Raw genomic sequence first — 13,786 nt, 5'->3', positions numbered from 1 at the left:
TTGCAACAAAACCTGAATTTCATTTTGATTAGAAGTTACAAACTGTATTTTTTACACACCTCACAAGGAATTCCAATCCCACTGCACAACCACAAACAGCTCATTTCCGTGTTTGCTGATTTTACACACCTCTCACCGGTAATCCCCCACGAAAAAAAATTTATAAATAAAATAAAAAAATGCAGCTACACTGAATAAAACAATAGAATTACAAGCAATCATCATATACAATTAGAAAACAAACCTGGAAAAGTTTGCTCATTTTTCAATGCCCTGCTGCAAATATTGTATCAAGTCGTACCCAGCAGTGGTCCACTTGTTGTAGGCGTCGGTGCACGTGCGGATCATGAAGTTGGCAGCCTCACGCTCACTCATTTCTGGATGAAATCTCTTGCGAAGATTTCCAATTGGGTCACCTCTGCTGAAGCAAGGCAATCCACTGTCGATCATCATCAATACCGTGTTGATAATGCCATCCATGTAGCGACGGGCAGCAAGATAACCCTTCACGCATAGGCTGTGAACATATATGAAACACAGCGAAGCATTGAAGACTTGAGACATAGAAAAACTGGAAAGAACAGAAAATATGACTAGAGAGAGAAGACCTTTTTCAATACCTCACAAACTGGTTCCAAGTGTCACTTTTCATTACCCCAGACGGATCGAGTAATTGAGTCATCTCATGACTCAGCTTAAAGTGCGCACTTTCAAAACGCATATTTCCACCCGGTGAAGTTTCCAGGATAAAACCAAAATCAATATGAACAAGTCTACCCTCACTGCAATGACAGACAGCCACATTATTTTCTGAAACATTTACTAAAATCAAATGCATTGAAGTTTGAATTGCAATTAAAAAATTTCCAGAAAATTTCAATTGTAATGTTTTAGAAGTCATGAAATTTTCTGGAAATTTTTTCTGATAAGACCTTAGTCCAAAAGAGTTTTCCACCTTTCAAAAATCGAAAATATTTTCTGCCTAAATAAAGTTGCTTGTTTTCACTTTTCAAAAGTGGAAAGCATTCTTTGCCTAAATAAACTAGTTTCCTGTTAATCACAGAAACAGTTTCCATTGACTTTCGTTTTTTGTCATACCAAACATCAGAAAATGCCAAAACAAACAGAGCATAATAACTAAGTCGCTTTTGGAAGTGGCACAAATACTTCTGTAAACATAATTCATGCAAAAAGTGATAAAGCATACATGTCAAACAAAAGATTTCCATTGTGTCTATCCTTTGGTTGAAGCAAAAGGCTGGCAACGGCATACCCAGCACTGCTAATTATGAAATTCTCACGAGCAGTTTCAAAGCTGCGAGAACCAACTGGCCCAAAGTCCTGTTGAAAAATCTCATACAAACCACCATCAGTGGTTTCACCCATCTGACTTCTGCTCGGTGCATTTGGTACAACCTGCAGAACAGACATGCCTGATTAGATTTCAAGATGAAATGTCAATGGACCATCTTTCAAACAAAAAGAAAGTTCATAAAGTATCATTAGCTTGAACCTGCACCTACAAAAAGAGCAAACTTATATGTTTGTATAACTTGTAGAAATGGTATGGTAATCATGGATGTTTGCGTAACACACTACTCAAAAAAGTGCTTTCAAGTTGGGTATTTTCTCCTTGATAGGTACAGGATATGCATTGTTGGACTAATTTCCTAACAACTTAAACTTTTTGGACAATTGGAGACTTGACAAAAAAGATTGGTGTTCCTTTCTCTCTCTCTTTTTTTTTTTGAAACATAATTGCCCCTTATTAATTGTCTTTTGTGCAGTTTAGAGGAAATTTGTACATGCCAGTGGAAGTATAGTTTCTAGTTTGTCTTTTTGGCATTTTGACAAATATTGGATTTGATTGGAAGAAGCCTACTCAACTAAGTGTCATAGCAGAGGGAAGCTAAAGAGAGATGAATACTGTTTTGATGACAAACTTAGAAACCTTAATTTTTGTACATTTGTCAAGTCTCGTAAATCTATTGGTAAAGCACGGTCCACAGAAAAGCTGACAGTGCTCCATGTAGTTCAGGCTGTGTTGGACCACACAAAATAAATTTGCTAGGAAAGTACCAATTGGCAACTAGAATATGAAGCAACTAAGAAATTTGTCTTTTTGGCATTTTGACAAATATTGGATTTGATTGGAAGAAGCCTACTCAACTAAGTGTCATAGCAGAGGGAAGCTAAAGAGAGATGAATACTGTTTTGATGACAAACTTAGAAACCTTAATTTTTGTACATTTGTCAAGTTTTGTAAATATATTGGTAAAGCACGGTCCACAGAAAAGCTGGCAGTGCTCCATGTTGTAGTTCAGGCTGTGTTGGACCACACAAAATAAATTTGCTAGGAAAGTACTGATTGGCAACTAGAATATGAAGCAACTAGGGAGGTGGACTGCCCTCCAAATTTTACTAATCCACGTTTAGAGGAATATCAAATTAAAATCAGTCCAAGTTATTGATTGAACATTCTGTGTCAACAAAATTCATTGAACAAAACTAATTTTCACAAAACCAATTTTCACGAGTGCCATGTTTGAGGCATGTGACCAACTGAAATCCCCCTGCTTTTTAATCATCACAAAATTCAACCTTCCCGGAAACAAAATATTATTTGCAAGTATTTTGTTTGTCTTTGTGGGTTGGGGAAGGGGGTTGCCTTTTTTCAACAAAAACAAGAAACTTTTGGCCATTTCTATATTTTCACCCATGTAGGAAAAAATTGGACAAGAAATTCAATGAAGAAGAAAAAAAAATATTTCTGAATTTTCAAAATACTGGTTTGTTGAACTCAACTTCAAGGATGAATAAAGTAATTAGAAATCTTTCCCAACCTTATTTGCAAGTGTATGCATATGCTTGTGAGTGTGTATGTATCAATCTATTGCACATACCCCACCCCCTTTTCTGAGGTGGATGAATAAAATAGCAAAGAACCCAACCTTTTTAGTTACCCTGACAATATTGTTCTTATGTGATCCAATGAACAAATTTTCACAAAAAGAACATAAGTTGCAATGTGGTATACCATATATTTGTGTGATTCAAAATACATCATGTAATCTGAAAAATTTGGAGGACACACGCAAACAAACTTCTCATTTAGATGTAGTAAAACAAGCTCACCTCAATTATTCCTCTCTCTGGGCCAGTAGGAAGAACTCCGTAAGGAAACAAATAGAGGTTAATTCCAACAGCTTCAAATATGTCTTTAAGAAGTGAAATTACTTGTAAAGCAAGAACATCTTGCCGACAATCATCTCCGACCTAGATCAGAAAGAACTCAGCTTAGCCTTGTCTGAAAACTAGCAATATAAACTATTTTTTGAATCAGGAATATATTCACTTTGCTTGGTTCCTCTTTTCCAAAAACACTTTTCAAAAAATTCTACTTTTATTGTTTTTCGTATTTTTTTGTTTTTACTGAATTTTTTTAATATTTTAAGCAATTTTTTTTACTTTTTAGACATACCTAACATAAATATACCTAAAAAGTAAAAAAATTGTGAAAAAAATCTTTTCAAAATTCACTAAATACCAAAAATACAAAAAAAAAAAAACGAGAATTCAGTACATTTTTTGTATTTTTATGTATTTATTAATTTTTTAAAATATTTTTTCACAATTTTTTTACTTTTTGGATACATCTAAGTAAGGTGCATCTAAAAAAGTTTAAAAAAATGTATAAAATTTTAAAAATATTCACTAAAAACAAAAACCAAAAAAAAACACGAAAATCAAAAAACTCAGTTTTTTAAAAACTTAATCCAAAAAACTCAAACCAAACACACGGATTGGTTCTTGTACTTTAAAAATTTATTTAAAAGAGAGAGAGAAAAGAAAGAAAATAATTAATAAGGAAACTGGCAAGTAACTTGCAGATTGAGTTTCTTGCAATTTGCAAAAATTAGTTGGACCTAATAAGTTTGCCAAGAATCAGTTTCCTTTCAAGATCAACCTTCCAAATTCACCTCCACATGCATGATCCCAATACATAGTAACTAGATAGAGTTACCTTGAAGATGCAAGCTTGGGGTTTTGTAACATTCCAATCTCCATCCTTATCCACCACATTAAATGTGATCATAATAGGAACTTTTGCTGCTGATTGTAGGGGTATTCCACTGTCAACCTGAATACCTCTGACTAATTTATTAGGAGCAGTAGGTAGGTAAAGGTCTTCTCCTTCCACTTCAATTTTCTCCAACTCTCTGTTTTAAAAAGAAAGATTAGAATCCATCTTCAACAGCCACAAAACACAGCATTATTTTAATTAACACAACCACAATAGAAAAATACCTCCGTATACCAGCTCGCCGTTCCTCCTTTGGAAGTGGAAAGAGAACACCGGATATAGATGTCAGTTTATCAAAGAAATCAAATTCTCTTCGAAAAACATCAGTGGCCTTGGGAGTGAATCCATCAATTATTCGTTGCCTAACAACAGGCAATAGCTCTAGAAACGAACTATTCTGAAAATAACAAGGATACGTCCAAGTGATTAAGCAAAGAGTGAGAAAAACTCAGGCAGTGAAAATGTTTCCAATGATTAAAGGAAATCACAATTCTGTCATAAGATCATGCAAGTTATGCACACCGGTAGAACAAAACTCCAACAATAGATATATATAGCAAAGATCCATCCCCTAAACATGCAGATATATTGGTACACATGAGTTGCATTATACTATGTTTTCAAGAAAGAAATGTCATGACCGTATTAGTGCTGGTGGTATCTATGGTGGAGTTTTGAAAGACCTGAGAGCAAGGTTAAAAACAAAAATGATGTTGCATTTTGAGGCAATAACCTTCTGCTCCCACTAGAAGCGTTCTTTTTGGCTTTCTTTTGTTGTCTTTTTTGCTACAAAACAACAAAGTGCATCTATTATGTTATCCAAAATGACACATACCACACAAATATCATTCAGGGGTTAAAGTCGATGGACAATAGAAGCAGAAAAACCAGTCTTTACCAATCAGCCCAAACAATCAACTTCATACGACTAGGTAAAGAATGAAAGTGAATAATTTGACAGTACTAGTAGCTTCAAAATTTACACTAAATGAATTCACATTAGAACATCTCCAATCCTTCATCAAGTTTAAATTTGAAGAAAATTTTGGTGAAAATGAGATCCAATCCATTCATCAAGGTCATGAAAGCTACAAATAATTTTTCCAAACAATTAATGTCCAATTTGTTAAGGCTCACAAAGAACCACCACAACTCCAATTACTTATTTATGTTTATTCAAAAAATTATAAAGATTGGAATTTAACATACAGAAGGCCTCATATTTGTTTAGAATCATCTGGTTTCAAAAGCCTCAGCCATTTTGAAGCATGTGATACATGCAATACATCTAACATGGTGCCTAACTTACAATTCAAATAAAACATAGATTATGTTGGCACCAGTAAAGGATTGATTTTACAGAATAACACCTCTACTTACATCTTCAAGTACACCCATTCATAAGTCCATGGTAAGTTATGCCCAAAATAAACAAAAAAATGTGGGCCAATACCCAAAATTGAATCTAAAAATAAATTAATCAACAAGATGTATAGATAACCAACTACTAACTACAGCTTGCCCAGTTGGCCAAAACACCAGCACCGAAGTAGGAGGTCAAGGGTTTAATTCTAGGCAAGATTTCCTCTTCCCCCAGGCTATGGCCTCGGATGTTCTCGAAAGGAAAGAAGAAAAAAAGAATAATGAATAAATATTTTTTGGATAGACATACCTTCGCACATCCTTCATCTTTCCCTGATTCCGGTACTGTCTCACCCTGTTTATGGCAGACAGATTGTCACTATTAAGCTAAAACATGTTTGACATTAGAAGCACATTATCTTTAAAATGCATTTGCTTTCATCAATATAATAAGAAAGAGCAGCCATTTATTCAATTACATGACTAAAGCAAAAATTTCCATACTTGTAAATGCCATATTAGAATATGAGCAAATATGTCACTTCTTTGAGCAGCTCTAAGCAAATAACCTTCTACTAATTGCTGCAAATAAAAAAATTATTTATCAGATAAACCTAAATTATATACAAAAAATAGCACCCAATAGAGCAATGGTAGTATGAAAAGTTGCAACTCAGGACCTCAATCAAGTTCGAGGTCAATTTGATGCAACCCTACAATGGAACACTTGACAAAGCCCAACAAAACCTGAACTTAAAAGAGGGTGTAGCTTCAGGTCAGACAGGGACACCGTGAGTACATGTACGGGACACACCAGCTGGCATGTCCCTTAATTTAATTAATTTGTTTTAAGGGAACACAACAACTAGTTTCTTTTTCCTTCTCCTTTAGTGCTTTTCATGGATGTTGGATATTGAATGTTGAATGTTTATTACTTTTTACTATATAAGAATTAACTTAAGTGTGGTTTATTTATTTATTTATTATATGGAATTAGTGTTAGTTTTTGTTAATTTTAGTTATTTGTGGATCTAATATTAATCTACATAGCAAATAAAAATATACCTTTTAAGCTAAGTAGCACAAACATATGATACGAAATTTTTAGAAAAATACAGGACATGATAGGGATACACGTTTAAAATTTGTTATATGTCAAATATGTGAATAGTTTATTCAAAGGTAATAAAAAAAAAGCAACATAACACTAATTAAAATTAAAAAACTATATATTCCATAACATAAACATTAGGATACCATTTGCGCATTATATGTAAAACAATTGTAGAACATTGAAATACACATAATATATTCAAATAATAAATATTTCAAAATATTTTTAGAGTGCATAAGTTGCATTCCAGAAAGTGCAGCATAAAGAGATTCATCACATAGCTTGTGTTCGGAGGGTTGAAGAAGCGTCACTGAAGTATTTGTAAAGTGTTCGATATTAATATTATGAATTTCAAATTTTAATTAAAAAACATAAAAGAGGTGTTAGATATGCTTTTAGGAGTGTCCAACATGACAAGCCTCCTCCATGCAACTGTCCATGCTCTTAGCTTTTAAGTCGTTTTTGACTTTTCAGCAATAGATAATTTACACATAACCAAATGCACTTAATAAAAATCCACCGAAAAATTTTGAACATAGAACATAATTGGGTTCGCATACAACCCCTGACTGAAGATGTCAATTCAAGTTGAAAACTGTGTTGCCCAAATGCCGCCGGAACTAGGATTATTTTAGAAATATATACCCAACCATAAGCACTAAGTCTCCTGTCCAAACCATCCATGATGAATTCAGGCTCAATCTATCAGGTTAACCCCCCTTAAATAGCTACCCTTGGACTGAATGATGAAGATTCCATCTATCAGGTTCAACCCCCATATATTATGTATAGCATGCATTAACATGTTTATAAGACAACCCACCTCATCATCATATCGTAGGGCCTGTACTAGCTGTGGCATGAAAAAGGTTACTCGCTCAGGAGGATAAGACTCCAAAACTCTGAGAATATAAGCCATCACACGGGGATGACCTTTATATGATGGAGTAAGAAATTCAAGAGCTTGTGTGATCGAACAAGCAGCCCAGTGCGGCAGTTGTTGCAAAAGTGATGAATTTTCATCAACAGCCTTTGGAGTAACGAAATATGGCAATGCTTCAGGTATGCAGCGGAGCTCCAATATATGCGACTGCAATAGATAATATCTGCCGTTAGTTCAACGAACAAGCCCCCCTGGAAGTGAATTAAACAAAAATGATAAAATAAAATCTTAAAAGAAAAGGAGAATTGCACTTTCAAATGAGATTATGATGCATCTATAGTGTAAAAAGTACGAACAGTTAGAACAATCCAGACAAGCATATCCTTTGATCAAATCAGATGAAAACCTAATTGATAAAATGGGTAATTAAAGAAGATGAATTCACATCGAGTGCATCACTTTCTTATCAATCATCTTACCATTAATTCAATAATTTCTCAGTTACTATTAAATGTATAATGTCTACTACTAAATGACGTGTATAATGTCAAGGAAGCAAGGGGGGGGTGAACCCAACAACTTAGAAAAAAGAAACCTCCCCCCCCCCCCCCAAAAAAAAAAAAAAGAAAAAAAACAAATAAATAAATAAATAAACTAAAGGTACTATATCCAAGCACTCAACGAATGACAAATGGAAGCACAAAAACATATAATTTTGAGTGAACTTGGGTTTATAGAGTGATTTGGTTAATATTCACACAATAATTTAGAGCTCTTTGGTCAATAGCAGACACAGTGCACAAGCAGGCTTCTTAATTAGTATCTTAATTTATGAGAGAGAGAGAGTCGCTTTCGTTAATCAGTGAGACGTTGGTTATGGCCCTGCAATGTTGTTTTCAAATTTGACCAATTAACAACCAATTACTGCTCTCAATAACCTTATTTTAATCAATAAATCAGAATATGTTAGGGATACATCAGCTCACTTGTTCGCCAGAGATCAGATTTTAAGGGGTGGTTTGGGATAATCTAAATAAGTGCATTTTTTGACTTTTTATGAAATATGGGTTAGGTATGAATTGGGTTTGAAGTGATGTGGTAGAGAGGTAATGGGACTTAAATAAGATGATGTGACTTAAATAGGATAGTGACTTTTTGACTTTTTTAAGTTATGACAAACAAGGCCTAAATCATTTACAGTAGAGAGAAAAATCACAATAAAAGTAACTTTTTGAGCTTTACACGAGTTGCTATGTGTGCAAGTCATGAATTCTTAGCCATACCTCAATCTTATCATGTAGCAGTCCCATAGTCATCACTAGGCCCAGACACCAAACTGTTAGCTACGTAGAAGAGTCAAAACTGCTCCACAAATTAACTCAAATCTTATCTATTTTCAAATAGTTTTCTACATGTTTTTTAAATGCACTCAATTCTCACACATTTTTCCCTAACCTTAAATTTTTTTCATGCAGACAATCACAGCAATTTTCCTACATCAAAGCTTACTTCAAACATTTGTCACTTGCATGCTCCTCCTAATAAGAATAGTTATAAAGTTCTAATTTTTTTGGATTTCCAAATTCCACCAATTAAGACAAGAATAACAGACCTGAACCAGCTGAGTCATTTCAGCCTTCAAGAAAGTATTTGTAGGGAATCTCGAGGCCAAGGATAGTGCTATCCGTGGATCAACAGAAAACGCAGTTCTGGCATATTCAATCCATTTCTCTGATGTAATTTTAGGACGAGAAGGTGTATTTTCCCTGATACAAATGTGAATGCAATAGCATATAATGAATGTCAAAATCATATCATTATCCTTAACCAGAAGACTGACACAATCAGTAAACAACTGTTAATTTGATGATGATTACTTTGAGGTAACAGGTTGTGCCCAAACTTCAAGCCTATCGGCTTCATGTTGGCATAACATCAAGAGTAACTGCTTCCGCTTTTCTCTTCCAGCAGTATAGTTCTCAATATGGCCCCAAACAGGGTGATAATGATCCTTCTGCATATAATCAAAGAAATTCATGGATGAACTGCAAAAATTAGCAGAGACAAATACTATGCCAACAGAAAATAAATAAATTTAAAAAGAACCAAAAAAAAAAAACTGTAGCAAAAGAAGCAATAAGACTACTTTTGGGCTGACTTTAGTAGCTGCAGGTTCCATATGCTGCAACTATAATTATCTTACCAAATCACTCAAAGAGCTCCCGTTTTCACGTCCACGTCCTTTTGGATCAAGTTGGGGAGCATCCACTTGCTCATTCAAAAGATGATGAACAAATACAGAGACAGATTGAGCTTCACTCTGGGAAAAATTTATGCTGTTCAGATCATACCATTCAGGCTCATGGGAAAACCAGCCCAAAGAGGCTCTGTAAATGCCAAAAAAGACACTCAATTTCCAGATGCAATATTATACTTAAAAAAAATAAAAAAAAGTTATAAATAGAAGCTGCAGAACTGAATATTAGTATATCTGAGGGCTTCGGAAGTGTTGATATAAATAAACATATACACAAAAGAAACTGAAATGGCAAGCACGTATTCAAAATTATGAATAAACCAATGGATGCAAATGCATACATGTTAAGTTGGAACTAAAGAAAAAAAAAAATCTACCCACTCATTGCGATGCATAGACACATGAAGATTTGGGTAAGTTCCACAGGACGTACTTCAAATAGTGCCTAGCATGAATTTTAGTTTATGCGCATGTGGCCGCAACGGATAACAGTAGGCTGGAAAAGGTGAAAAATGACATTCTAGACAGGTAAAGTGACATAGAATGATGGAGAATAAAGATGATAAACAAAAAGACGTCAAAAAATCCGTGGGTAATAGAACGCTCTCTAAAGTTTCCAAAAATAGAAAAGATTTCTGGCGGAATGAAGTAGGTACCTAGGATGTTTCCAGTTAGGGCGGCGGCTACACCACGGCGTCGGATCCTCTTTTTAGGGGGTCGTTCTTTCGAATTGCAAGAGGAGATAAGAGGACCATCAAGGTCATCGCCGGTTGGGGATTGTAGAGCGTGGGCTTGGCCTTCAGAGATAAGTGCTTCTGACCGGGTTCGAAGTGTGTTGGATTGCCAAGAAATTGCGGTTGGCTTCGCGTAATCTCGGCTCCCAACCCTTTTTGGGTCGTTTGGAAGGGCAACACCGCAGTGTGGCACTCTGGCATTGGAATGAGGAGAATGGTGGGGCTTCGATTCAACTTGTGGTCACGACCGCCGGCAAGAGACATCAGATTTTTCTTCCTGCCTCTAAGTTTGGGGATGGCTAGGCGGGAATGGCGCTGGTTATTGAAGGTTTCACCAATGGGAATGGCTGGGTTTCAAAGAATGGCGATGTGAAAGGCCCAGGACGGTTGAATGAATCAGTGGCGAGGCCTGGGGTTGCTCTGATAGTGGGGGTGGCCGCAGGTTTTGTGGTTGATGATGGGAAAGAAGTAAGGGTTGTGGCTGAGGAGGGGTGGTTTGAGTTGTTGGACAAGGCCTTGGTGGGTACAATGGGCTCAGTGGGAGAGAGGTGTTGGGTTTTAAGCTATGTCGGCCAATGGTGGCGGTTGTCGGGGAAGGTAGAGATCAAACCAGTCGGGGGTCAAGAATTTCTCTTCGTGTTTTCTTCACGACGAGAAGCGGAGGGTGTTCTGTGGTGCCGACAGGTCATCAATGGCCACGATCTGGGTTTACAGTGGTGATCGCCGACGATTTTGTGTGCTAAGTCTGTCATGCCGATTACGACAGTGTGGGTGAGGGTGTTGGGTTTACCGCTACGTCTTCGTGGTTTTGCCACGTACAGAGCAATCGGTGGCAAGTGTGGTGGCTTCGTCAACGTCGACGAGTTGTCATCGGATCTCGGTGTGGTCCGTATTAGAGTCCGGCGTACCAGCAGTATTCCACCTCGACTCGTGCTCCGATGGGATGAATGGAAGTTTGTGTTACCCCTGGCGTTGGAAGATGGGCCGATGGTCATTGATGGTCCGCCGGCGGAGGCATTGAAATTTCTGCCAAGAAAGGAAAGTCGGGGATAGTGGCGTGAAGAGGGGTGCATTTCAAGTGCTAGAGGATTTGGGGAATTAGATCATAATTTTGGAAAAAGGAAGTCTGGGGTGGACTTTTGGTTGCGAGGGAGGGAGGGAAAAGGGCTTCTGGAGAGGGGTGGGCTTTAATGCTGTGGGCTATAGAAAGTTTGGCCCAAATTCTCGTAGGGTGGGCTGGAGGGGTGGTATGGGCGCCCGTGTTCAAGTGGGCCATTCTGATAAAATGCACCGCACTCCTGTAAATGGAAGGGCCGGTTTGGGCTTACATACTGCAGGCCCAAGTGTAATGGGTAAAGGCGAGGCCAGGTCTATCTCTACTAACCCGTCACATGCTCGGGTTTTTGGGTCGTTGTGTGATGGACTCGGACAGATCAGGCATTCTACTAGTAATGGGGATGCACCAATCGGAGCGATGGTGCAGCGTGCGTCGGTGTTGGAGATTCAGAGTCCAATGGGGAGTCCACTTTTTGGGCAGCATGCGTCGATTCCGGTGGCGATGATGTCGTTCCCTCCGACAGGTTCGCAGGTTAGGATTATGCTCCAAGGGGATGCTGTCCTAAGCGATAGAAGCTCTGAGGCCTCTGTAGCAGCCTATGTTACACGGACTCAGGTGCGGGTATCGGGTGCGGGTACGTATCTAGGGATCGGGTACTTCAAAATTAAAAATTGAGGATACGTGGATATGGATCCAAACGAGGATATGGGTACGGAGATACGTTAAATATTTAATTTTTAAAATATATTTATTATATAAAGATAAGTTAAATAGTTATTTTTTAAATATACTTATTATTTTTATCTTATGTATTACTTTTATTGATAATTTTTTTGATTTATCTATATAATTTTTTTTACTTTTAATTGACATATATATTATAAATAACAAAAATATAATAAATAAGGAATAACAAATTATGTTAAAATAAATATAAAATAGATAATGTATTTTATGGATTTTATTAATTTTATTAATTTTTTAATATATATTATTTAATTAAATTTATTATTATATAATTGATAGGTAGATGGTAGCTTTTTTGACTTTTGATTGGTAGGTGAAAAGGTGAAAATTTATTAACTTGTTGGCTGATGACAACTTTCAAGATGAAAGAAAAGGAGTTGTTCTCAATATATTATTTATGATATAATTTATATTATATATTATTTATGGTAAATTATATAATATATATTATATATGATATAATTTATATTATACATTATTTATGATATAATTTATATATAATATAATAGGCGCCAACTAAAAAGAAGAAAGAAAAGAAGACGGTCAAGAGAAGAATACAGAGAGAAGGGAGAGAAGAAAACAGAGAGAAGGGAGAGACGACGTTGATCGAAACAGAGAAGAGAGAGATGAAGATAATCGAGAGTGAGAGAAGAGATAGAAGAAGAGAGCAATCAAGCGTGAGAGTGAGAGAGAGAAGAAGACAGTTCGAAAGAAGAAGATCAGAGCCCTAATCGCAGGATCGAAGGCCTAATCGCAGTTTTCGTAGCCCTAATCTCAGGTATGCCATCTTTCTTCTTACTTCCATATGCCATATCTACTTCTTCCATGCCGTATCCACTTCTTCCATGTCGTATCCCGTCCGTATCCCGTACCCGTACCCATGTCGTGTCGTATCGACACGGGTACTTCGCCAAAACTGACGAGTCCATGTAACGTAGGTAGCAGCACGTGAGGTACAGTGGGAGAAGATGGTTGACACTATGGCTCTAGCAGTGAGGCCTTTGGCGATAGAGGATGTGGACGCTAGGTTGCCTTATCCACCTTCAGATTCTGAGTTTGAGCCAGAGACGGGTTTCAATCAGCTACCGTCTCCAGAGGAGGTATCCGAGTGGGTGCTGACTTGGATTGCTGAAGTTAGTAAATTTTTGGGTGTTTCTTTTGAGAGGGCATGAGGATGAGGCTCTGAAGTTGTTTACAGCAATTGAGTCCTCGTAGAAAAGGGGTGTCTGGGGTGAAACGACAGTACAGTCGGTTGGTCCAAAGAATAAAAGGGTTCGGGAGTTACGGAGACTGGAGTGTTCTATCAATTATGACTGTGGCATGAACGAGGAGGAGAGACGATAGAGGAAGGAGCATGGTGTACCATTTTTGTTGCCATGCGGTTGAAAATTTTGACTTGGAATGTGCGAGGCTTGAATGATAAAGGTAAGCGTGTGGTGGTTAAGTCTGTATTGTTGAGTGCTAAGGCGGATGTGGTGTGCTTGCAAGAGACCAAAATGGAGGTGGTTGGGGTGGAGACCATTTGGGAATTATGGGGGGGAGGCATGT

General features: G+C 37.0%; 1 protein-coding gene across 2 annotated transcripts in view; it reads right to left on the bottom strand.

Annotated features, from left to right (window-relative positions):
• LOC114293769 (phosphatidylinositol 4-kinase alpha 1) overlaps window positions 1-13,786 on the bottom strand; it is a 32,232-nt gene continuing 18,446 nt past the window's right edge. Inside the window, exons 15-26 of one of the 2 annotated variants that reach the window (XM_028237887.2) lie at window positions 9,647-9,830; window positions 9,321-9,457; window positions 9,056-9,209; window positions 7,384-7,650; window positions 5,951-6,028; window positions 5,757-5,801; window positions 4,309-4,481; window positions 4,025-4,220; window positions 3,136-3,276; window positions 1,208-1,416; window positions 621-782; window positions 1-517 (exon numbers count right to left, since the gene is read on the bottom strand). In XM_028237887.2, coding sequence (XP_028093688.2) covers window positions 259-517; window positions 621-782; window positions 1,208-1,416; window positions 3,136-3,276; window positions 4,025-4,220; window positions 4,309-4,481; window positions 5,757-5,801; window positions 5,951-6,028; window positions 7,384-7,650; window positions 9,056-9,209; window positions 9,321-9,457; window positions 9,647-9,830 — 2,005 coding nt within the window. In that variant the 3' untranslated portion in view covers window positions 1-258. The remainder of the gene's footprint in view (window positions 518-620; window positions 783-1,207; window positions 1,417-3,135; window positions 3,277-4,024; window positions 4,221-4,308; window positions 4,482-5,756; window positions 5,802-5,950; window positions 6,029-7,383; window positions 7,651-9,055; window positions 9,210-9,320; window positions 9,458-9,646; window positions 9,831-13,786) is intronic. The other variant, XM_028237888.2, reaches the window with a different exon arrangement.

Source organism: Camellia sinensis, chromosome 2, assembly GCF_055761805.1.
Source record: "Camellia sinensis isolate YWXY chromosome 2, ASM5576180v1, whole genome shotgun sequence".
Taxonomy (NCBI): domain Eukaryota; kingdom Viridiplantae; phylum Streptophyta; class Magnoliopsida; order Ericales; family Theaceae; genus Camellia; species Camellia sinensis.
Note: the sequence above shows the minus strand (reverse complement) of the source record. Positions and strands in the feature narration are given on the sequence as shown.